At 37.9% G+C, this 25,131-nt stretch overlaps 1 protein-coding gene across 2 annotated transcripts in view; it reads right to left on the bottom strand.

The window, feature by feature from the left end:
* Positions 1 to 25,131, bottom strand: part of tnksa (tankyrase, TRF1-interacting ankyrin-related ADP-ribose polymerase a) — a 139,204-nt gene that overhangs the window by 25,390 nt on the left and 88,683 nt on the right. For both annotated transcript variants that reach the window (XM_059358436.1, XM_059358435.1), the window contains exons 12-17: positions 24,450 to 24,528; positions 23,013 to 23,184; positions 19,016 to 19,095; positions 11,909 to 12,054; positions 11,111 to 11,276; positions 2,181 to 2,400 (exon numbers count right to left, since the gene is read on the bottom strand). In XM_059358436.1, coding sequence (XP_059214419.1) covers positions 2,181 to 2,400; positions 11,111 to 11,276; positions 11,909 to 12,054; positions 19,016 to 19,095; positions 23,013 to 23,184; positions 24,450 to 24,528 — 863 coding nt within the window. The remainder of the gene's footprint in view (positions 1 to 2,180; positions 2,401 to 11,110; positions 11,277 to 11,908; positions 12,055 to 19,015; positions 19,096 to 23,012; positions 23,185 to 24,449; positions 24,529 to 25,131) is intronic.

The raw sequence follows: 25,131 nt of genomic DNA on the forward strand, positions 1-25,131 counted from the left end.
ACCACACTTTAGCTCTTGACCTTTATTCTTTTTTTTTTGCTAGTGGACAAAGTTGTCAAGGAGGCCCGTTCTTTCAATACAAAGTCAATGGAGAGCAATAGTTTGTTGTGGTCTTCAGAGTATGAGACGTGAGGCTCTCTATGCTTTTACTCTAACCTTAAGCAAGCTGTCAGAAGCTTCCTTTGTGGTGCATGGAGATAATCTTCACATCATGTCAGAGTTTGTGCTCCTCATTTTATGGGAATCTTGATAAGACAATATCTAAATATCGACCCTTCTTGCTATGACATTTAAAGGTTAGGTTTTGAAGACATTTTTGTTCTATGTTTATGTGTGTTTATGCAGAGTGGCGCCGTTATCTCTGAAGCTGATGTTATCATGACTAACAATCCTGAATAAATACATGAGAATGTGTGTGCACGCCTTTGAAGAGCAACAGTATCTCTGCTATCAGGATTTAAAAACTTCAAGTTCTTGTTTAACATCCAAGGTCTTTACATTAGGACATTAAAGCTCGTAGTGTAAGGTCGGCTTAAATGAGTTGCCTGTTTCCATCTTGTCCAAACACTGCTGTCTGTCCAACGCTTAACAATTACTAATGCCATATTGTTTGACAACCTCGGCAAAAGCCTCAAGTACAACATTCAAACCTAAACAGTCAATATACCACCAGGCTCGCTAGGGTACTTGACAGGAAGCCAAACAGCAAACAGCCTTGTTACTGCCAAACAGACACTAATTTACTGAGCTGGGACAATCTTTTAAGATGTACAGGCGCTTGTCTTTTCTGTAAGATTCAGCATGGCAGGATGTGCAGAAAGCAGGAACCATCTGATGATAGATATATCAGAGCTGTAGCCAGAGGCAGTCAGCATTTTCAGCTCACACCTGGAACAGTCTGCCAACACTGTGGCACATATTGTCCATTTAAAATAAATGTAAAATGATGGTTAAGTGAGTGACCATGCTCTGTAATACAACAATGATTCCAAGGATGTGATCATGTGTTAATACTTCCTGACATATATCTGTTTGATAAATGTAAGTAATTATATTTACGTTCAAACTGATAAACTTTTCTTTTTGTAATAACACTCTGTTTAATATTTACGTTTTATGCAACTCCCCAACTATTTTAGAATCAGTAAAAGCAACATGAAGTGCTTTATGTTGTTCTAAAATGTATTGCTGTCCTTGTTTTAAAACATTTTAAAGGTTCTTATGAGATGTGCTGTGCTATGTGCAGTAACGCTATTCCTGTTTAAATATATTTTTGTGTCTATTGTATCATTCAGCCAGTACAAAAGATGCCAAAGGATTGCAATTAAAAACCATCGTAGACGGCCAAAGTGGCAACTTTACAAAAATGTCTATTAATGTGCACTGTCCCGGTAACTTTAAACTGTACAAATAAATATAAAGACAGAAAGAAAAATAGACATTGCACTGTTCTTATCTTGTCCTCCCCTCATGGGCTCTCTGTGCCTTTCAGAATTTATTTTAAGATCCTGCCGATAAGTTTTAAGGCTCTAAGTTTTATTTTAGACACGTTGATCCCTTTTGAGCCATGGCAGATTCTGGATGCTGAGGCTGACTGTTCCCAGTATATATATATATATATATATATATATATATACAGTATATATAATAAAAAAAAGAGAACCAATGAGCTTCTTTTTTTCCTGGATGTTATGTCCATCATAGAGCCACGGTATTGTTATTATGTCATCAATTCCATAAACTACAGTTTATACTCCATGATATTAACTTTTGAGTGTCCTCATAAAATTATTTAAAGGGACCTGCATGCTGAACCTATTGCATATATTTTTATATAAAAAATTACTAAGTTGTCCCAGCCCGCTTGTCTGAACAAGGTGTTTTTGCCCTCAAGACTTTAGCTGTCTAGGTGTCTTTATTGCCTTGTTCTTGGCACTGCACTGAGCCAAAAAAACCCAGGAGGTTCTGAGAAGCTGTATCCACAGTGATTGGCAACAGTAAATATGCGACAGTCACATAAATCCTGTGAACTTCAGCCAAAGAGTAACTAAAAACCTCTGGCTTTATCTTTCATTTTATTAATGTGTCTGCAAAGTGAGATTTATATAATCAGAAGGGTCCTCACTTGACCTGTGAATGTGTGTGCAGCTTTTTGTTTGGTGCTTGTATATGAATATTACCTGCGAGGTGCAGAGGTGTCGAGTTGCGTCCCTGCGTATCCCGACAGTTAATGTTGTCGGGGCTACATAACTTCTGCACCCGGGCCAGGCAGCCCTTCTTAGCGGCATCCAGGAGTGCTGCGTCTCCTCTCAGCAGGTCCTGGATGTCTGTGTCCCCGTCTTTCACCAAGTCCAGAGGCGTGTTCCCGTCTCGGTTCTTCTTGGTGGGGTCCGCTCCGTGCTGGAGAGGAAGCCAAAATGTAGAGTTCAGTGTAAATGCCAGGCGGCAACCTCCGGGTCTGAACAGGGAGGCAAACCAGGAAGTGCCTTAAGCTGCATTCTACAGAAAATTCCAGCAGGGGGTGCTAAATTTGGCTGCAAAAACATTTCCGTCCATTAATTTCAATGCAAAATGAGAAAAAATGTCACTTAATTTATTATCATTACAGAATTTTTTTTTAGGACAACACTACAGTTTCAATCGCTTGTAAAAAATCTTCAAGACAATTTGATGTTAATAGTTCAAATAATGGCCCCATTTAGAAGAAAATAGAAGATAAAGAATTGTATGATTTGGGGTGTGGCTAGCTTTGATTGACAGGTCACTAACAAGCCATAATCAGAAGAGAAGCAGAACAATGCGTATCCTCGGCAACGTGTCAATAAAGTTATATATAACGTTATATATATGATATAGATATGAAAAAGGACGTTTCCTGGTTTGGTCTTATAACTTTGACTCTTTCACTGTATTTCAGTTAATGACAGTTTATTTGAACGTTTTGTTCAGTAAAGGTGTTGTTAAACTGTCGCTGTTCATTTTTCTGAGGTTAGAAATGTACATTTTGGTTTTGTTTTTGCTAGCCACAACTAACATCCCAGTTAATGCTCCAGTTAATGCTAACATGAATTAGCAGCGGCTTCTCTCAGTCAGGTTGAGGTGTAGAGAGGCGTGTAGTCAGTGATCAGATCCCTCTCGCTCCTCCACAGTCCAAATATGGTCTGCTCCCCATATCGGATAAAGATGTCGACACAAGATTCATCGAGTGTAACGCTGAACTCAATGCTTTCAACGGGCCACAAATCAACATGTGACATCACAGTCTATCATTTATACGTTCTATGGTAAATGCACACTAGTATATAAAATGTAGACTGTGTTTACAATCAAAAAGCAAAACTTTTTTTGTCTTAACAAAGACAAAGTATAAAGAATGAATCTTGGTGCAAAACATTAGCTATCATTGACGTAATTCTAAAAAAAAATATCGGTCCCCTAAACCCCTTATCGTCTGAACCCCAGTGGAAACGCTTCACTTAGACGAGGAAGAGAAGATGACAAGTGACGAGTAAGGAGAGGATGAAGGTAATTCACCGGAGAGACGAAGAGAGGGAGAGAGGAAAAGGAGGTAGGGAGGTGAGAACAGGACATCCAGTGAAGTGGAAAACACCTCATACCCTGGAGATGGGGGTGGGGGGAGCAGACATTTTCATCGCTCAACTGTCTCCTAGGTTACGATTTAACTTGTCATTTCATTGTAAGTTTTGAAAATCCGCTCATTAAAAATTGATGTTGTGAGACCACTCCCATGGGTATCCACTGCTGGCCTGAAACTGTCCATTATACATCTCTCATGGCTGTATTCCCTTTTTCAAAGTTTTTTTGAACCTATTCATGTTCTGATTTTTCTGCCCTACTTCTGCATTTCTATTATCTCGTTCTCGTTTGCTGCTGCTGTAATCATATTCTCACTGTAATTTATTCTCTATCCAGGAAAATTAGAATAGAGACCCATTTAAGTAATAATTGGGGACATTTACATATAAATACATGTCGGTTTTGTCTCTCTTCAATTGGATTCAGGCGATATTCAGTTCAGTAGTGAACTATTCTAGAAGCTGTCAGCTCTGAATGATTATCAGGCTCAGAAAGGCTAATGCATTTTACATTTTTGAGTTGCTTATAAACAACATGAGGAGTTTATAGCTATGTTAGCAGCTCTATGAGGCTGAAATAGTGGCAGTTACATCTAAGCGCTAATAGTAGCACGCTAACATGGTCTAAATGGGTAGGCGTAATGGGTCAGGTGTAATGTGTACCATGTCTAACAACTTAAGTTAACATGCTGACATTTGCTAATTAGTGCTAAACCCAAATCGGAGCTGAGGCTGATGGGAATGTCTTTAGTTTGGCAGGTTCACAGGTTCAGTATAGAACAAATTGAATGTTTGACTTGAAGGTTCAAGGGCATCTTGAGGGGAAAATGTCTGAACCAAATTTAATTACAAACCTTCTGAGATATTTCTCTAATAGCCAAAAATGTCAACTTGCTGGTGGCAGCAGAGAAAACATTAGGGATCACAAAAGTAATTAGGATTAATCTTCTGGGCAATCCAAACAATAGTTGTTTAGACCATTCCACCAGACTGTATGTAAAGATGGACAACAAGACAACTTCCCAAAAGTGAAGCTTAACTTCTTGTTCGTCCCCTGGTGGCTGCAGTATATGTCCAGAATCCCATCCTGGGACAAACTCAAAACTTGTGAAATTTCCCCAAAGATGGATTCTGTCATTTTAGTTAGTTAGTTCTTACCAAGCTGATATTGTTTAAGGCTTCCTTTTTCTGATAAGTTTGGTTTTAATAAGTTATTTGATGCTATAAAAATGGGGTGTGATGTCATGATTGACAGCTGATAGTGAGTGTATAGGCAGGACCGTGATAGTGGCTCCCACCTAGATCACTACTGGACAGACTCTCGTTCCAAATTATGTCACCAGTGGAAGATGGCAGCACCTGTTTCTAGGATTATTTAATTTTGTCCAGTGGGAGGAAACACATGGTCCACCTTTATATAGAATCTGTGAGATAATTGTCACAAATATCATGGCAATCCAATCAATAGTTGTAGAGATCTTTCAGTTTGGACCATCCCAAATGTCCTGACACTAGCATGGCTACAAACACAAGCAGAGCAAGGTGTTTACTGTGAACGTACGTAGGGACTGAACAAGGAAAAGGAAAGTCACCTTACATAGGGACAAGCTTCAACAGACCACCAAGTTCATAAGTCATGTGAGGTCACATATTTAAAGCCAAGTTCAAACAAGAGAGATTCTCCTTTAATTGAGGCAAAATTAATTATGTTCCTGCCCTTCTTTCCAAACAAAGAAAATGCTAATACACGTGTTTTGTATCTCACAAGATCCCTCCAGAATATCACAGCACTGGGAGCAAATCAGCAGAGTTTTATTCTGAGCACAAATCCAACAGAGAAAGGGGACAATAGAAAGTTGACAACAAACAGAGCAGACAAAGGAAAAACCTACTGCTGAACTCTGGAATAGTTTATTAGAAAAGAGAGAACAGTTGCATCCCGGGGCCATGGCAGATTAACACCAAAGTGCGGGAACACTCTGTTACTTTTGTGCATGTGTGTGTGTGTTAGAGGGGAAATGAGGGCGCTGCCATGTGTACACAGGAATCACAATCGCAAGCTTAGTACAGTGTGAGGATTTTCCAACCAGAGTGAAAAAATGCCAAACCTTCCCACCACCTTGAAGAATCGATCATCTGTGGCGTGTTTCTAACCTCTGCCTCCAGAACTCTTATTGCAACCACCAGAGCAGTCAAAGTGTGGCCTGAGGGAGTATGCTGTATCTCTGAACTCCAGGACTGTTTTGAGAGCACTTACTGGGATATATCTGCACATGAGGCCACAACAGGCTCGCACACTGACATTGAGTCCATTACTGAGGTCAGGTCAGAATTCCCACTTGCCTCAAGTGAACGGCTACAGACGTGTGGGTGTCACTTTGAAGAATTACAACATTAGGTGTATCAGGAAGGTGATGGTCTCTGAACCAGTTTAAATGCTCGTTAACAAAGTTCGATTAACAGTCTCTGGAGCTCTACTGGAGGGATTTCCATGATCACTTTGTCAGCTTATCACTTAGTTTGTGATGCTGATGGTGGAGTCAGTCCAAAAATCTCCTACAGATGTTCTTCAAGGAAGAATCTTCATCTGCTTTAACTCATTTACTCAAGTTTTTCTTTGCAACCTATATGTATGAGTCCAGTGCCAAAACTATCAACAATCAATAGTGTGAAGAACTACACTCACCGGCCACTTTATGAGGTAAAACCTGTTGAACTGCTTGTTAACGCAGATATCTAACCAGCCAATCACATGGCAGCTACTCAATGCATTTAGGTGTGTAGACATGGTGAAGACGAGCTGCTGAAGTTCAGAGCGAGCATCAGAATAGGGAAGAAGGCGATTTAAGTGACTTTGAACATGGCATGGTTGCTGGTCTGAGTATTTCAGAAAGTGCTGATCTACTGGGATTTTCATGCACAACCATCTCGAGGGTTTACAGAGTGGGAATATTCAGTGAGCGGCAGTCCTCTGGGCTTTGAAAATGCCTTGTTGATGCCAGAGGTCAGAGGAGAATGGTCAGACTGGTTTGAGATGACAGAAAGGCAACAAATAACCACTCGTTACAACCAAGGTATGCAGAAGACCATCTCTGAACACACAACACGTCCAACTGTGAAGCAAATGGGCTACAGCAGCAGAACACCACACCGCCACTTTGTTAGGTACACACTTCACCTAATAAAGTGGCCGGTGAGTGCATACTGAACATAATCCCACTGTTTCTATTCAATTCTCAATCTTTTGAAATGTTGCTGATATGAAACCTTTTTGATGAGGTTTGAAGTGTTTTGGTGATTTGGAGAAGAGGCGGAGAAGTGGCTTTCAATGCACATTTAATAGCACAACGTCGGATTCATTTCTGTTATGATGCAGAATGAATGAAGCATACAGGACAGAAGGATCCTATATAGTCGTGGCTCAGTGTCAGCTATTCTTGTACATTGAAGGCTCCTAAAGTATGACAAGAATGTGTCCTTTCATGTCATGTCAACACAGAAGCAACATCTTACTCAAGTTCGACATAAATACACACTGAAGTACACACATGCCTAAGTATAACATTTGTGCTGAGTCCAATACAACAGTTACATGCTGTGCAGGACCATGGAAAATACAGTATTTCAGTTGCAAACCAGAAATGTGACTCAGTTGAGTTTCCATCAAGGTTTTGTTGCAAATAAACAAGGCTATGAAAAGCACATGTGGTTTCAACAGAGGTTGGCAGTGTATGCTCTGCTTTACTCATGGCTAATAAACAAAGTAGAGGAAGTAAAGGCTGCAGACCGAGAAAAAAACAAGCCTTTGACATCGAAGCAATCTACGGGATACGGACAATTTAGGATAGATTACTGCATTTTACTTGCCTCTCAGACATACTGTATTTTGGAATGTTAAATTGTAGACTAGACCTCTGTTTTTCACAGCAAAATCAAATGCCAACTGATGTGCTTGTCCATCCACTACTGCTATGCGGACATTAGGAGCTGGGTGCATCAAAATAAACAGTTCCCGGCTGTAATTCCACAGACAGGTGCCATTAAACTGCTGCAGAAGAGGCTCCAATGACGCAATTAAGAACGTCAGTAAAACCTCAAACATTGTGAAAAACGTGATGGAAATACGGCATTCATGTTTCTTTCAAGTGATAATTTGATCGTTTCACACATCTGATGTTTTCTTTTACTTCAGGTTTTAGTCATGATTTATTTGTAAGTGTGTTTCCATTTCAAACTGCTTTTTCCCCCCAGAGCTGTCACCTCCTTTAACACTGCCCACTCCACTCAACCATAACTGTCATCCCAGCAGCTCCACTGCACCACACACCACCTCCACACACACTCACTGTATCATCACACTTTTACTTTGTCACCACCACCGCTGCTCTATTGCAGTTAGCCTCAAAGTGATCAGTGATTGCTGCTGTGAACTGCTGCATGCAGAATTTTGATTTTCGCTAGTTTGTCTTTCTGTCCTTGTCAATCTCATTAAAAGTTCTCCGGTTGCACTAATGCACTGCTGATTTCTCTTTGTTTTCTATGCTACTCACATAACAGGCCATGCAAAACTGTTTATTACAATATTTAAGGGTAAAAAAAGATGAATAGGCACATATAAAGTAATCCCTCTCAATAGTCACTTATGAAGTATATTGTGGTGTCTGTATCTATAGAGACCTGCCCTCTGCCTGTATTTTTTTCTTTTTCTTTTCATTTTGCCGCATTCGGGACATTTCTGGGCGTGACACTGAAACAGTTTTTGTCTGAGTCGGAAGCTTGAGGCTCTGCTAATTCCTCCTGTCTGGACATAAATACTGTTATTGTTAGTGAGCTATACTGAAGGCCAACACTGGGGACAACTTTAAATGTGTTTACAAACAACAATGGGCAAATCCTACCCATCGTGACTTTACCCCTCCTCTTTTACCCCTTTTGGACCAAATGAAACCTAGTTTTTGTGCTGGGCTGGTGCTGGTTCACAGTTGGTTCAACTTACTGTCTCAGAACCAGTTTGCTTTTCCATAAGCTAGAGAGCCACGTCATTACGTCACTGTATACTTCTCCACTCTTCGTAAGTATAAAAACAACAATGGTGGACTACATAGTCTCTTTACAAATGTTGTTCCTGGCTTTGCGAGCCTACAAAAAAAAAGGACTGCATTATATAGCGCTTTTATCCAAAGTGCTTTACACTACAGACTGCGCTCATTCAACTTTTCACACACACATTCATACTGGTGGCCGAGGCTGTCCTGTTTGGACAGCGATTAAGTTCTTATTAGCACTGAGAGTAAGATGTTGATGTTAGCCTTCCTTGATTGTAAGCTAACGCTAGCCTGCATTGATCACATTGCAGTAAAACAAATAAAATAAATTTAATGACTTTCGTTGGTCTTGTTGGTCACGATAATTCTGCCCCCAAACTCTGACGTAAGCAGCGACCAGCAAAGAGTCGTTGTCGCTCTGGAGCCATTTTTCCTGGCCGAGAGCCGGTTCTTTGGCTGTCGAAATCCATAGAGCTGGTTTGAGATTGGGCACCAGCTCTGAACTGGCTCTCGAACTGCCTTGGTGCAAAAGGGGTCGTAGTCCCTGTGGGCTCAACATCAATAACTTTTTTTAAATTTGCCGGGTCATACAAATGGGTCAGAAATCTACTTCCCTAAAGTAAACTTAAATTTCCCCCAATTCAAATTGTTTAAGTGGTAATCAAATAATATTAATAATAATAATGCCACCCAATGGAAATCCTATTTCCAGAATAATTTAAATGCTTGCTTGAAGTTCACCTCATAAACTTTGTCTCTACCTGCCACCATTTTCTGGTAAGTGGCAGATTGATACTGCCATATGGGCCTCTTCACAGTGATGAGAAAGAAGTGAGATGAATCACTATTTAGCTTCTTTCATCACTAGCTCCATATAAAAATGGACAAGTGAGTTGCTGAATTAGCGAGCTCATTATGGCATGTTACCTGCCTAAGGCAATCCTTACTGTTGAGCCCTGCCTTGTACAATTCCAATTTTGTAGCAATTCTGGCTTATCGTTTGCTACATTCTGTTTTGTAAGTATTTAATTTCATTATTAGGATGTTCTTCCATGTAGCCGACACAGATTGTTCCAAACTTAATCTTGTTGTGCAATGACAGTGAAGGAATTAAAATTCTTGAAGGAGCACTTTTTCCCTGCAGCTGATGTGTGTTTGGGTTTCTGTGTGCATCCTGTGTGTTGCTCGGATAATAATTTATGCGGCTCCATATGGCAACAACACTGCGGTGATGTAGACTTGTCTGGAGGTGTTTATGATACGAAAAACAAAACACATTCAGCTGTAAAACTGCAACATTTCACAGGGCTCATTTAGAGTCTATGAGATGTGACAATCACGTATAACACAACAGATATTTTCAGCTTCGTGTTCCGTTTGGTTAGAATGTATCTTGATTGAACTGAAAACTCCCAGAGAGTGTGAAAAGTCATACCTTTTAGCGAATACGTTCACTGATGAGCCAATTTCACAACTCTGACTGTTACTTCACAGAACACTTTGATCCATACTGTTGATTTGTATACATTATGTAGCTTTAAATATGCATATTTAAATATGCATTTGTCTGATTTTCATGGCAGTGATTACCACTTAGTTTTTATCAAGAGTTGATTGCTACTTAGCTTGCCCATGCACACAAATTTATATGCATTTGTGGCACTGAAAGTTAGACAGGCATTAGGAGAGGAAAGTGCAGCTAACAATCAGTCTTATAAAATAAGCAGACATAGACACCATGACATTAAACATTGGTTTGTGGACAATGGCTTTGAAGCCTTGCACTGCTGCCATCTCTGTTTTTTGGAGACAGAAGTAACCATATTTGAATGAGGGTACCATATAACAAAGACACATCACCAGGTAATGCTAGCACTAGCTAGCTACCTTGGTTAGCAAGGTACATCCGTAATTCACGTCAACTTTTACATTAATTTGCTTATTTTGGTGAGTGAAAAACGAAATGTTTTTACCAGAAATAATTTTAAAAAACCAGCTACTCATGATTATTTAAACGTACACAGAGCGATGGATACATATTCGTACGACTATCAGAATTTGCGACTTGTAGTCACCCCCTGCTGGCCATTAAAGAGAATGCTGGTCTAAGGCTCTTTCACATTGGTTTCACTTTTCAGATCCAGAGGTTACATCCATTCCTTTTATACAACGATTAATATTTGTACGACTATATGAATTGACAGGTAGCTGTGGTAACGATGACCTAAAGCATGCCCTGCTATATCGTCTGTTTGACTCTAAATGGGACTGTGACTTACAAAATGAACATCATGCTGTATTGAAAAAGGGTTGAAATGTATTTATTAATTTTCTGACAGACTTTCATACAATCTGACTTTTTTTGCAACCAGTAGTCGCCCCCTGCTGGCCTTTAAAGAGAATGCTGGTCCAAGGCTCTTTCACATTGTGCTACATCCATTTCTTTTATACAATGATTAATGGTCTCACCTTGAGCAGCAGTTTGCAGATCTCGTATTTGCCCTTGGCAGCAGCTTCGTGGAGCGGCGTGAACTTCCACAAGTCGGCCACGTTGACTGAGGCTCCGTGTCTGACCAGCAGCTCGGCCACCTCGTAGTGACCGTACGAACAGGCGTTATGGAGGGGGACCAGGCCACTGTAGACGGAAATCAGGTACAGGGTTGTTTTTAGATAATGTGGTTAGAAAATATTACTTTCGATAAGATCATCATGGGTGGGCAAATAATGTTCCCAAGGGGCCACATGAGATTCTGTGAAGGTTGCGGAGGGCCAGACCAATAGAAAGCAGTAAAATATCTGGTTTTGAGCTGCTACTGGTAAGAAAACATGTTATGATAAGGCTATGTTAATATGGAGTAAGTCAAATATAGCAGTAAAAAAAATAGTAAATACTAGGATTTTATCTCACTTTTCCAATTATTTTAAACATAACATACATTGACACCACAAAAACAATATAGATCATGTATGTTATGCAGTAAGCCAGAAATGTATTAACTTCATGCAAAAAGCAATAAGTGTTTTTGACAAGGTAACAAGGTAACTCATTTTTTTTTTTTGGAATGCATTTCTGTGCACCTTCAAAATAAAAGCATTGTGATTGTATTGATTTCTAATTTCTTGGTAACCTCACACGGACCGGACAGGGACAGCCAGCGGGCCAGATGTGGCCCCGGGCCACCTATTGCCCATGTCTGCTCTAATCCATCATGTAATACAGAATCTGCCTGTATATGTTTACTGTTATGTAAATGTTAAATGTCTCACCCTTTGTCCTTGGCGTGCACGTCGGCCCCGTGGTGCAGCAGGTACTCCACCACTGACACTCTGTTGTAGCCGGCAGCAAAGTGAAGGGGAGTGGAGTGTCTTCCCTCCAGATCTCTGCAATTCACATTCTGAGCTGTACACAACGACTGGAAGGAGACAGAGACAAACAGGGAAGATTAAAATGAATATCTGTCTTTTAAATTAAAGACCCGATCCACCAAAGAGCCATAAAGAAATAAATCTAGGATCTCTGGCTGCATAACCAATCACGTAGTCCATACTGTTTCTATTATTCAGCTTTAAAAGGACAAAGAGCGATTTGATTTTAAGATTAGATCATTTCAAGAGGTTTTTCATCAAGTACAAAGTGAACGTTGGGAGTTTTTTTTCCAAATGCTCAAGTGCAATAACATCATTTTTTATCGCTGAAGATGGATGATGAGTCGTAATAATCAATAATCAAGATCTGTAAAAGTGGGAGAAGGAAAAAAGTGACTGGTAGGAAACCGGACACATCATTTTTCTCTGATAACTGAGGTTTGTCATTTACATACAAATATGTACCAGGAACATTTCTCTTTTTTCGGCCTTGAATTTTTCAGGTTTAATCTTTCTCAGCAGAATACATCTCTTTGAAGTCAGTGTCACTGTTCTTTGCCTCAAGGCATTTTTCTTTTCTTTTTTTCTTGTTAACTAAATCAGACTTAACTAGAAACTATCTATTACATTTTTTAGCCAAGCTCGGACCAGAGCCCCTGACCTCCAAAATGAATAAGATTCCCATCCACCTCAGCTCTACATTTTTTTTTTATTTCTTATTTGCACAGCTAGAATTACATAAAATGACAAAGATAACATATAGTGTAAAGTGCAGGGAGAGGCAGAAAACCCAGATGGGTTAATTTAAAGCCTCCACCTAAAATATATACCGGTATATATATACACATACATATACATACATATATATATATATATATATATATAAATATATATAACATCAACAAGTTATAATGACAATAACAAAAACAATGAAAAACAAAAATGAACATGTTATAAAAGTGTATTTATGTGTAAATTAGAATTTTAAAACAGCAGTTAAATGACCTTTTAGAGGTCATTTAACTTTTGAAACATTTTAAACTTCTCAACACTTCATGTTTTCATCTCATTACCAACTGAACATGTCTGTACACTCTTTATCTAACACCCAGCACGAAGCACTGCACAACTGTCATTGCTAGTTCCAGGCCAACGCAGCCATCACGCAGTTGCCCTGCACCCCCATTGCGTAAGTAGCAAATGTACTTGTGCTCCATCTGTGCTTACACTCTGCTTGTTACACACACAGTTGCCCATATGGAGTCAATTAGAATTATTGGGACAGAGGATTTGGAGAAGGTGGAGGCAGAAAACTGCTTGCTTCTCCAATTTGCCTATTCTACCATTTAAACAGCAATGCTCCAGGTGTGATTTTTATAGGGAATGGGAGAAGACAATCTGATTGCCTTCAATCAAGTTATGTCAAAAACACGCCTATGACTAATCAAGAGACTAAATTCACTCGCACCATGCACTTTAGAAAATTTAGGGAGCTTTCACAACCCAAAGTTTAGTCCGTTTCAATCGAACTCTGGTGCGGTTAAATCCTTGTTACAGTTCGTTTGGTTGATTGTGAATGTCCAATCATACTGGACCAAGTTTAGTTTAGTTTAGTTTACCTTTTTTATTTCGAACATGCGTGCGAGTAACACAACAAAGTAAACTGAAAAACAAACAGATCCAATGAGAATAATCAAAACAAAACAACAATAGCAATAGTCAAAACAAAAGCTATAATGTGAACGCAACATGCCGGAAAAGGAGTAGGATAAAGCATATGCTTATTTATTTTTTCCCTAAACATACATATTTACATAATACATATTTACAAAAAAAAGAAAATAAATAGATTAGATGATTAGACTTCCTCCCTGTATCTCGTGAAAACCATGTGTTTGTACTGCTTTTAAACTTGATCATGCTTGCAACAACCAAACAACTGGTCCAAGACCACTTGCGAGAGGGTGGTCTCAGTCCATTTCCAAATAATCCCTATTGCAGTTTGAATGCACTGTGAAAATAATCCAACCCAATTAAAGGAAATTAACCAAAATGCAGCAGATTTTGTGCTCCAATTTAAATTGTGAGGTTTCATTAGAGCATAGAGATGAAATTTGTGTCCTTCAAATTCACTCTGTAGGCCAACACTGAGCCAAAGCAAATTTGTCACTGCAGAGTTATCAACGTATTGCTGAAAATATTGTAATATTTAACATGGTGGTAGAAGAGCATCAAGGCTTGCCTTCTCTCATAATACAGGTGTCTAATCGCAGCACATCTGGAATAATGGATCAACACATTATTGACAACCTGGAGCGTCAACAGGCGCTGGTTCTGAGCATTTCTTTCCAAATTTGTTTGGTAAGAACAAGAGCAGGATTACAACCAGTAGAATCAAAGGTACTCTGGGCTTTATGTTGCTTTGTTTATTTCCATATTCACATTTTCTAGCACCAGCTTTCCAACAAATAAGAAATAAAACTGTGAGTATATTTCCAGCCAACAAAAACTAACAAAATAGTTTTTAAAAAACGATAACTAACTGAAACTGTAGTGTGTGGTCACAAAACTAACTAAAATTAAAGTGAGAATATCCTTAGTTTTCGTCTTTGTTGAATTTTTTCATAAATAAACCTTTTTGGTTGACATGAGATCAATTTAATCTATCTGGTTTTATGAGTTAATAACCATATTGAGGCTAAGATGGATAAGGCAAAGGAAATAAAAGCAAAATTTATTGTGACCTTTTTGAATCTCGCATCCAACAAATACCCCATTAAAAATAACACTTAAATTAAACATTTTCCAAAAAATAAAAACTAATTAAAACTAGCAAACTCACTCTAAAAGCTAATTAAAACTAACTGAATTTGAAAACAAAAATTCACAGCAAAATTAAAACTAAAACTAATGAAAAATCCAAAAATATTATAACCTTGCTTCGTACACACCCCTCTACTAAATACAGAACAAACTAAAAGTATCAATTTCACTCACTAACTAACCAGACTTGGGTTGTGAAAGCGCCCTCAGACTTATAAACAGGGCTGTTGGTGGTGGTGAGCTAACAAATTAGAACAGCTGAAACCTCTTATGAAGAGGTGATAAATCATATATACCAGATATATCACCCAGACTGAAAACTTTACATCATCCTTTTTATTCCCAGAGCCAACGAACCAAAACCAACAAGACCAAACTACTTCAGCGAGACAGCAAGAAAGAGACACACAAATAGAGAAAAGAGTAACACTATTCCTCTGCCCACCCACCATGATTTATGATGAAAAATGTGTCCGTGAAATGAAATATGTGGGGGGAATAAAGGGGGGTTTCAGGAAACAACAGCAACAATATTGAAGTTATTAACTGAAGTTGATTCACATCTGCTGAACTGAGGCAGACACCTGCTACCTGCTGTTCACAGCAAATAACAGCTCTACTTTTCTGCTTTTCCGTTATTTCAGACCGAATTACACAGTTCAGTACTAAGAGGAGACACAGCGGGAAATTTATTTTAAAGTTTCCTTCTGCCAGGCTCTTGGATCCGATTCTACAGGAAATAAAATGAAACGCCCCGCTGGCAGACGTATTTCTTCATCTGAAGCTATTATGGCTCACTTCAACTGCCATCGAGGCATCAGTGTCGCTTCTGTTTATGGGAGCTGTGTTTATAGAAAAAAACAACGTTAAAAACTGTAGCCGGAGCCGTGGCGAGCGGAATGTCAATTCTGCATACAATAAAAAATGACGCCATTAGTTTTGATTGAAGCAGACGGGTGCGATTACACTTGCGTGAATAATTTTCAAACGGATCAAAACAACAGAAACAATGCAGCGCAGAGACTCTGTTGGAATGACATGAGGTCATTTAATGTTCAATTCCAGTTTGTGCAGGAGCTTCTGAGTATTTGTGACTAAGATATGCATATATTTTACATCAATATAGAGAGTCTGTTGGGTCGCATATGAAAAAAATATGTGTTTATGTATTTATGCTGAGCTGACATGAAGATTTCTGTGTGTACTGTGTCTGGATGCTTGTTTTTGCCTTCATCCTGTATGAATGTGCAGAACAGAGGACTCTGCTCATTTATACTTCATTTGCTCTCATCCTTTAACAGTTTTATTGATGAATCTCATTTAAAAGGCTAAGGCGGACAACATTGCGGGGGGCTATATCTGATTAGGGGGGAGAATCGTGAACCAACTAAATAGCACCGCCATTTAAACCTTGAGTCAGACGTGGAAATCCAGAGTGAATTGTATTGTATTATGAATTGTAACTGACCAGGTGTAGGTCTATCACACAATGGGGCGGAGCTCCCCTAAAAGGCGTCCGATCGGAAACGCCGCAACACGTCCTACATAAATCATGCTATTTTGAAAAATCGAGCCACATACGAAATCTTAAGTTAGTCTGACTAACTGTCATCGAGATATGCCCTAGACCAGTGATTCCCAACCGGGGGGGCCTGACCCCCCAGGGGGGCGCCAAAGATCCACGGGGGGTCGCAAAGCTTTTCTGCTTCCCGCAAGTTTGAATGTCAAATGCTTTTTTCAAAAGTAAGTAATTAAACCAGGCTTTTAAGTGAACAATTAATTGAAGAAAACAAGGGTCTTATCATTTTATCCATGACTGTATAAATCAATGTTTAAGTTTTCAAAATCTCAAAATAAATATACGTTAAAATATCAGGTTCAAAAAGTCTTGATTAAAATGAAAAAAGGTTTCGCAAAAGTTTACAATGGTAAAAATGTGGGTCCCTTCCACAAAAAGGTTGGGAACCACTGCCCTACACACACACACACAGACACAGACACACACACACACATATATAGATGATTTCAAACTACAGTAAATGCAGTTGCTTCGAACAGAGTAGAAAATGCTCATGTTCTCTCAGCCGTCCTCTAGTGAGCACATCTGTCACAGTCACAGTCTGAACCTTCTCAACAGGTGACAGAATCGAGCCCAGGAACAGTGCAAAGTGTTATTTTTCTTCTGTCAGTCAGTCAGTAGCTCAGCCAGACTGTTAACCCCAGTCCGTGTGTGTGTGTGTGTGTGTGTGTGTGCATCAGGTAAAAAGAGACTGACAGAAAGCCCAACCAGAGCTTCATTGTCTGTTCTGCTACGATTCGCTGCCTACCTGCCAAAGCATCAACCTTCAGTGGCTGACAGACCTTCTTCATCTGGATAACCCCATTACTGTCTGTCTCGGCGGGTAAAGACACAACGATTTTCACTCGACACCAAATACTTCTGTCAAATACTTTGCCGGATCTTACCGGGTCCTGACATTTGGTGGGTGGTTTTATCCGAGGCATATTACAGAGCATCATGAGCGCCTACATTTTTAACACGAGTGGGCCTGGTGCAAAATCAGGCTGCTAACACTGCCGGGGATTATTCTGAGTGTTGTGGTCGGACATCTTATGAGATGGGAGATCTGGCCTTTAAAAGTAAGGGGAAAGGTTTGCAATTGCACTGGAATCAATGTGGACACAAATACAAAGACATGAGCAGAAAACATTTGATTCACAGCGAACAATATCCACCTGACATTTAACAAAAAAATCACTACGACCAGGACTCCATCAGGGCAACGAGAGCCGTCACAAAGGTCGGGACATTTTGTTCCATTTTCATTTAGAATAAGGACAAGATTATCTGTGCCACATTTCAATGAGTCACTGTCATATTTACACTCGACAAGTTTGCAGGATATTACAGATTAAAAAGGACAATAAACTCATATGTACAGTCATGGAAAAAAATTATTTGAACACCTTTTTTTCTTCAAGTTATTGTTCATTTTAATGCCTGGTACAACCTAAGGTACATTTGTTTGGAAAAATAGAATGACATCAAATAAAATATCTCATAAGAGTTTAATTCAAGAGCTGATATCTATCCAATAGTTTTCTTGATAATGATTTTGGTTATTATCAAGAAAACCATGGAAATGGCTAGATATCATCTCTTAAATTAACCACAATGGTCTAATAATACTTTCCATGACTGTATGTCCAATCATCAATGTGTGGAAAAAATCTTCATCATTTCATTTCTCATCTGAGGCATGGCATTCAAATACGAAAACTTAACTTGGAATAAACAGAAGAAAAAAATATTTTGCATCACTTGCTGCCATGGCAACGCGTGAGTGGCAGCTAGATACAGCAGCTCTTAACTTTCTTCCATCTTTTTAGTGTTTTTTTATATAATCTTGATCTGAATTTATGTTTTTCATTCAAAATATTAATGTTTTTTTCCCTGTAATTTATATTCACATTCTTATCTAATCTAATCTTATACAATCTGAAAGTGTCTTGTTTGGACAAATATAATGATTACAACAAAAATATCTCATAAGGGATTAATTTAAGAGCATACACTAAACTCTAATGAACTACTAGTTGTATTGTTAGTTGTACCAGGTATTAAAATGAACAATAAATTGAAGAAAACAAGGGTGGTCATATATTTTTTTCCATGACTGTATATATATATATATATATATATATATATATATATATATATATATATATATATATATATATATATATACACACATGTATAACATTTTCTTCACTGAGCTCAACAGGTGTGGCTATAACCTGTGGAATGCCATGTTTAGGGTTTTATAAAACACAGTCTCTGTTTAATCACACAGCTGGTCTAGTTTCACACACTTTCCTGCACAGAATTCTGCACTATTTCCAAACTTTAATGAGGCAATTAAAAAAGATTTCTGTTCCCTCGGAGCAAATTATTTCCCAGGACTGGTGTCATTACACTTACCAAGGCTACTGAGGTCATGTTCATTTTCCCAAGCCCATTACCATTTTTCAAATTAAGGCGATATTGATTGTTTGGAGAGGAATGAATTGGGCCTCATTTAACCCTTTAATACCTGCACAATGCAACACATATTACTCGTAGCAAAAAACTCTGTCAGTGTCAACTATCACTTATTAAATGTGACCAATCACAACCAAAACTACCTTGACAGTGTCCAGGTCTCCCGCTTTAGCAGCTTCCAGAAGTCTGTAGTCCACATCGGAGTTTCTCACCGGGACGTTCTCTACGGGGCAGAACATGCAGCAGAACATAGAATTAAAATGCATAAAAGTACAAATGTAATGAAAGGAAATGTATCCTCTGGAAATGGCACAGAGGGAAGATGACATTTGACAAAAGTCTTCGCCCACATCAGATGTCCCTCCATGTCAGTTTGTGGACAACTTCAAAGGCAACATATTGCATCTGAAACTCTCAAACATTTTCTGTTTAAAATGTTGTTAAATGATCAGATTTGTACAGTCAACTTTGCTGATTTACACCAATTTTGGCACTTACTGACAATAGTAATGACTGAGCAGAACAAACAGCTGATTGATCATAGTAACTACTGTTTCTTTGGTTGTTAATTGTCCTATTGATTACAGCAAATATATACATATATAATATATAATATATACGTCGTGCAGGTAAAATTAGGGAGCAAGGATAACACAGTTCTAATGTCATGAATCATAAATAAAAGGAAAGTTCAATTTTAACTTCTTTGATTATTTATTTTACAAAACTGGAATAAAATGGAATAAATCTTTGCTACTAAGTGCTGTCAATATTTACCAAAAACTGAACTGAATTTTTGGTACATGTTGGTCTCAGCTGAGTCATTCAATGTTTTCCCATTGCACAGAAGAGCACAGATTGTAATGTTTTTTTTAACAGGAATTGGTTAGTGAAATAGTTTATTTTGGGCTAAATTTCAAAGGAGACATGTAGAATAGATTTAGTTATTTTCCTGACTGATGCATTTGCTACATTCAAGGACAACTGAAAAAACAACAACAATAATTTCTGTTTCTCCAGTTTCTTGCTATGATAAATGTTGTAATTTTGGCGATTTTATAAAGACAACATGCCTTTCAAAAATGTTGTTAAATGACCAGATTTGTCCACTCAACTTTTCTGATTTACAGCAAGTTTGACACTTACTGACAATAGTAATGACTCATGTATTTTCTGCCACCCCATACAGCAGAATAAAACAGCTGATTGATCATAGTAACTACTGTTTCTTTGGTTGTTAATTGTCCTATTGATTACAGCAAAACTCTGTTTAACCCTCTGAACCCCAAGAAGTTAGGGTTGTTGTTTTTTTTTGCTTTTGTGACTGTGTCCACAGCAATATATACGTCCTGCAGGAAAAAGTAGGGAGCAAGGATAACACAGTTCTAATGTCATGAATCATAAATAAAAGGAAAGTTCAATTTTAACTTCTTTGATTATTTATTTTACAAAACTGGAATAAATCTTTGCTACTAAGTGCTGTCAATATTACCAAAAACTGAACTGAATTTTTGTTACATGTTGGTCTCAGCTGAGTCATTCAAGGTTTCCCCATTGCACAGAAGAGCACAGATTGTGATGTTTTTTTTGACAGGAATTGGTTAGTGAAATAATTTATTTTGGGCTAAATTTCAAAGGAGACATGTAGAATAGATTTAGTTATTTTCCTGACTGATGCATTTGCTACATTCAAGGACAACTGAAAAAACAAGAATAAATTATGTTTCTCCAGTTTCTTGCTATGATAAATGTTGTAATTTTGGCGATTTTATAAAGAAAAAATGCCTTTTAAATCTGCCTGGTCCAGAGGGTAAAAAACTAAAAGAAAATAAGAATAAAGTGCATCTGAAACTCTTAAACATTTTTTGTTAAAAATGGCTGTTAAATGACCAGATTTGTACAGTCCACTTTGCTGATTTACACCAATTTGGACACTTACTGACAATAGTAATGACTCATGTATTTTCTGCCACCCTGTACAGCAGAATAAACAGCTGATTGATCATAGTAACTACTGTTTCTTTGGTTGTTAATTGTCCTATTGATTACAGCAAAACTCTGTTTAACCCTCTGAACCCCAAGCAGTTAAGGTTTTTTTTGCTTGTGTGACTTTGTCCAAAGCAATATATACATCCTGCAGGTAAAAGTAGGGAGGCAGGATAACACAGTTCTAATGTCATAAATCATAAATTAAAGGAAAGGGCAATTTTAACGTCTTTGATTATTTATTTTACAGAACTGGAATGAAATACGTCTTCGCTACTAAGTGCTATCAATATTACCAAAAACTGAATCTTAGCTGAGTCACTCAAGGTTTTCCAATTGCACAGAAGAGCACAGATTGTAATGTTTTTTGTTTTTTTTACAGGAATTGGTTAGAGATCGAAATAGTTTATTTTGGGCTCAGTTTTAAATGAGACATGTAGAATAGATTTGGTTATTTAATTGATAAAAAAAACAACAACAATAATTTCTGTTTCTCCAGTTTCTTGCTATGATAAATGTTGTAATTTTGGCGATTTTTTAAAGAAAAAATGTATTTTTAAATCTGCCTGGTCCAGAGGGTTAAAGCTAAAAGAAAATAAGAACAAAGTTTATGCTAAAATATGCTGGTTTTCTCCACAGCTGGAATAGCACCAAATGGCCCAAGTCTTTTTTATTTCAGGTTTTTTCAGAAAGCATAAAAAACTGGTGGCCAGCATCATTAGGAGATGATTGGGGGGGGGGGGACTTTTAGGAAGGTGACGATAATATTCTTATGTGCTTTCCAGCCAAAACTGATAGATTGATACCACCCCAGGTCAGTATGGTAAATATAAATCTACAGCCAGCATCTTAAATCGGAAAGAGCTGGAAACAGTGAGTCTGGCTCTCTTTAAAGGAAAAAAAAAAACATCGACCTACAGGCACCTCTTAAGCTCACTAACTGCTTCTGACATATAACTGACAGGCTGTGGTTTTACAGACTATTTCTTAGCTGGGTGGTAACTTCTTGTCTTCAGTCTGTGGGTTTTATGAAAAAAATGTTTAAAAGAAAACTATTTGGAATGTTTTATAATACTCTGGAAAGTCCTATGTGTGAGGGAAAGCACATGGAATGATGTTCCTGCTTGTTTTTATTAATTCAACATCATCTAGATGGGTTTCATGATGTGCACACAACTTGTTTTACTCCTATTTATGTGTCCTGTTTATGAGTGCAGACTTTTTTTAACTTTTAAAATAAAAACACAACGTTGATGCTGAAGAACAGGCACTTTGGAATACTGAGTGTGTGTGTGTGTGTGTGTGTGTTCTTGTACTTCCTACATAGTGAGAACCGGAACACGTTTCTAAACAACAGAGTGAGGACATTTTTGCAAAGTGAGGACATTTCGGCCGGTCCTCACTTCTTTAAAGGCTTTTTTGAGATTTCAGACTTTGTTTTAGGGTAAAGGTTACAGTCAGGTTTATGTAAAGGTAACCATGTATTAGGGTTAGGGTTGGGCATTTAGTTGTGATGGTGAAGGTTAGGGTAAGGGGCTAGGGAACAACAAAATGAAATAACGAAAACTACAATTGAAAAAACATTTTTCGTTAACTGAAATAAAAGAGTTTAAAAAAAAGATAATTAACTGAAACTGTATTTTGTGGGTATAAAACTAACTCAAATTACAGTGAAAATGTCCTTTGTTTTCGTCTTTGTCAACGTTTTTCATACATAATGAAGATGGATAAGGCAAAGGAAATAAAGGCAAAATTGACTGTGACATATTTTAATCTCCCACCCAACAAATACCCCATTACAAAAAACTAAAAATAAAAAAACAAAAGTAAAACTAAAGCATTCCAAAAAAATAAATATTAAACTAAAACTAGCAAACACGTACTCTAAACTATCACTGTTTACAACAGTGGAAAACACACAGTGCACCTTTAACCCGTAAATACTGCTAAAATCCCAAAGGAATAAAAACTTGGAGGTTCCCCTTCCACTGAACAGGTGAGTTTGCTCACTCTGAATCTGCAAAGTATCGATACTGACCTTTCAAAAACAATCCCAGTTAATCCCACGGTTGCCAGCAGGTGCATAGCAACCAAAACACAGCACCCACACACCTGCACACCCACACACCCACACACACACGAAGGGTGGCGTACCGTTGAGTATTTGCTGAACAGCTTCATTCCCCATTTGAGCAGCAGTGAAGCCCTGCAGTGACACCAGCGAGGCGTCTGCCCCGTATCCTAGCAACAGCCTGCAGGTCTGAAGGTGGCCTGCGAGCGCTGCACGATGTAACGCCGTCTGACCCAGCGTGTCCAGGGCGTTCACCTGCAAACACAAACACCTCTGTATTACGAAATCTGAAAGAACCCTTTCATTACATAACATTTACCCCCAAACTGTTGCACTTCTTCAACAAAAGTCCACCTTTAGATACCGTCTTATACTTAATCCTTCTTTCAGATTTTTAAAAATTCAACCCTATCTCTACGACAAAAAATAACAAATAACACAAAATATTTTAAAATATTTAACATGATGTTCTATAGATGTTGTATATGAGTAAACGTTGTTTATAACCAATAGAAAAGCCTCAGAACTAAATATGAAAAAAATATGATCATGCTTCTTATATACAGTATAAATGGTTATATTCATTATATTTATTCAACATTTTTTTTACATTATACAACATTATTTTGTTGCAGACCTGAGCTTAAAGCTTTGCTGCAAGTAAATAAGTAAAATAATACAATAAGATAATAATAATGAAAAAAAAAATCCCAAGTTAAATAAAATAAGGGAAAAATAAATTTAAAAGATAATTAAGGGGGTGAGAGGTTGTAACGATGCCGTTAGACATTAACTTAAAAAGATACATTTTATGCACATGTACTGTACATATTGTTCCTAATACACGATTTAAAAAAAAAAAGAGCCAGATAATCAGATAGAAATGTAGCAAATTAATAGCTTGTCCTCCATCACATTGACAAAAAATTCTGCCAGAGATAACTGATTTACAATATTTTAACTTTAATGGCCAAAACAACCAGAAATAGCACAAAAAAATCAGTTAATAGTTGATGTAAAATGGTTGTGTTATAGAATTAGATCTAACATGGTTTAAAAAGGGTTTTGTTACAGTAAAAAAGGAAGGAAAGACCCAAGCTTGTGGAAGCATTTACAGCAATTATAAAAAAAAAAAAAGTGTATGTCAAATCAATTTAGATCACATTATAGAGTCTTCACTCACTTTTCACTCTGACACTAAAAGGGTCTTTATCCGTCCATCACTGTCTGAGAAGCCACATTAACTCTACTTTGAATCAATGTCATGAAACTACATTGTGAATTGTGCTTTTGATAGGAACTGTACATGGAGATGAGAACTACCCCTAACCTAGAAAACGTTTGTGATATTAATTTATGTGTGAATAAGCAAATGGATGCGCAAACAGAGCAACTTAATTATAAAACACATACCTACATATATTTAAAAAGGATTAAGGTGGAAGTAGAGAGATAAATAAATAGATAGCTGGATGAAAATGATGAAAAAATGATGGATGATAAAAGTGAGTATATATTACCTTAGCACCATGTTTCTGTAGCACCTCCATGATGTCATTGTGAGCACGTTCTGCTGCCACATGGAGAGGAGTCATGAAACTACAGAGAGGAGATAAAGGTGAGTGTTCAACATTGGTTTATTTGTGTTGTTTCTCTTTTACATGCAGACACATGCTCATCTGGTGTCCCACAAAATACCACCAATAGGGCGCAACAGGTACGAGTTCTTAAACCAGTAAGTAAGTTAGCATTTTAGCACCCTGGGGTCTAACCTCTTAAAGTCAATGAGGATTGTAAATGGGGTGTTGATGCCTGAAATGAGGTCTGTAGTTAACACAAGCTTAAGAGATGTACTGGTTTTGTTGTACGACATAAAATACAATAGCAAACACCCCCACTTGTGAATTTTGTAGTGTTTATGTGTTCTTAAAAAGGCGGTTGCTAACAAGTGGCTAAATGAGACTACAGTGGTTGTTGGGGACATTAAACATCATCACACTGGACACGGATGACAACTCTCTCTCTCACTAGGCCACCTTACAGCCTCTAAATGTGTTTTTCAGTGCTTTTGCAGACTCTTGTAGATTATAAATGATGTAAATTAACAGTTTATTAGGCTACAGTTTTGCTAGCTTGTAAAAAAACGATGGTTAGCTTGTCGGAGACCGTCTAAAGCTAACGGTAGTGACAAAAGGCGTGTTT

This window comes from Centropristis striata, chromosome 19, assembly GCF_030273125.1.
Source record: "Centropristis striata isolate RG_2023a ecotype Rhode Island chromosome 19, C.striata_1.0, whole genome shotgun sequence".
NCBI classification, from domain to species: Eukaryota; Metazoa; Chordata; class Actinopteri; order Perciformes; family Serranidae; genus Centropristis; species Centropristis striata.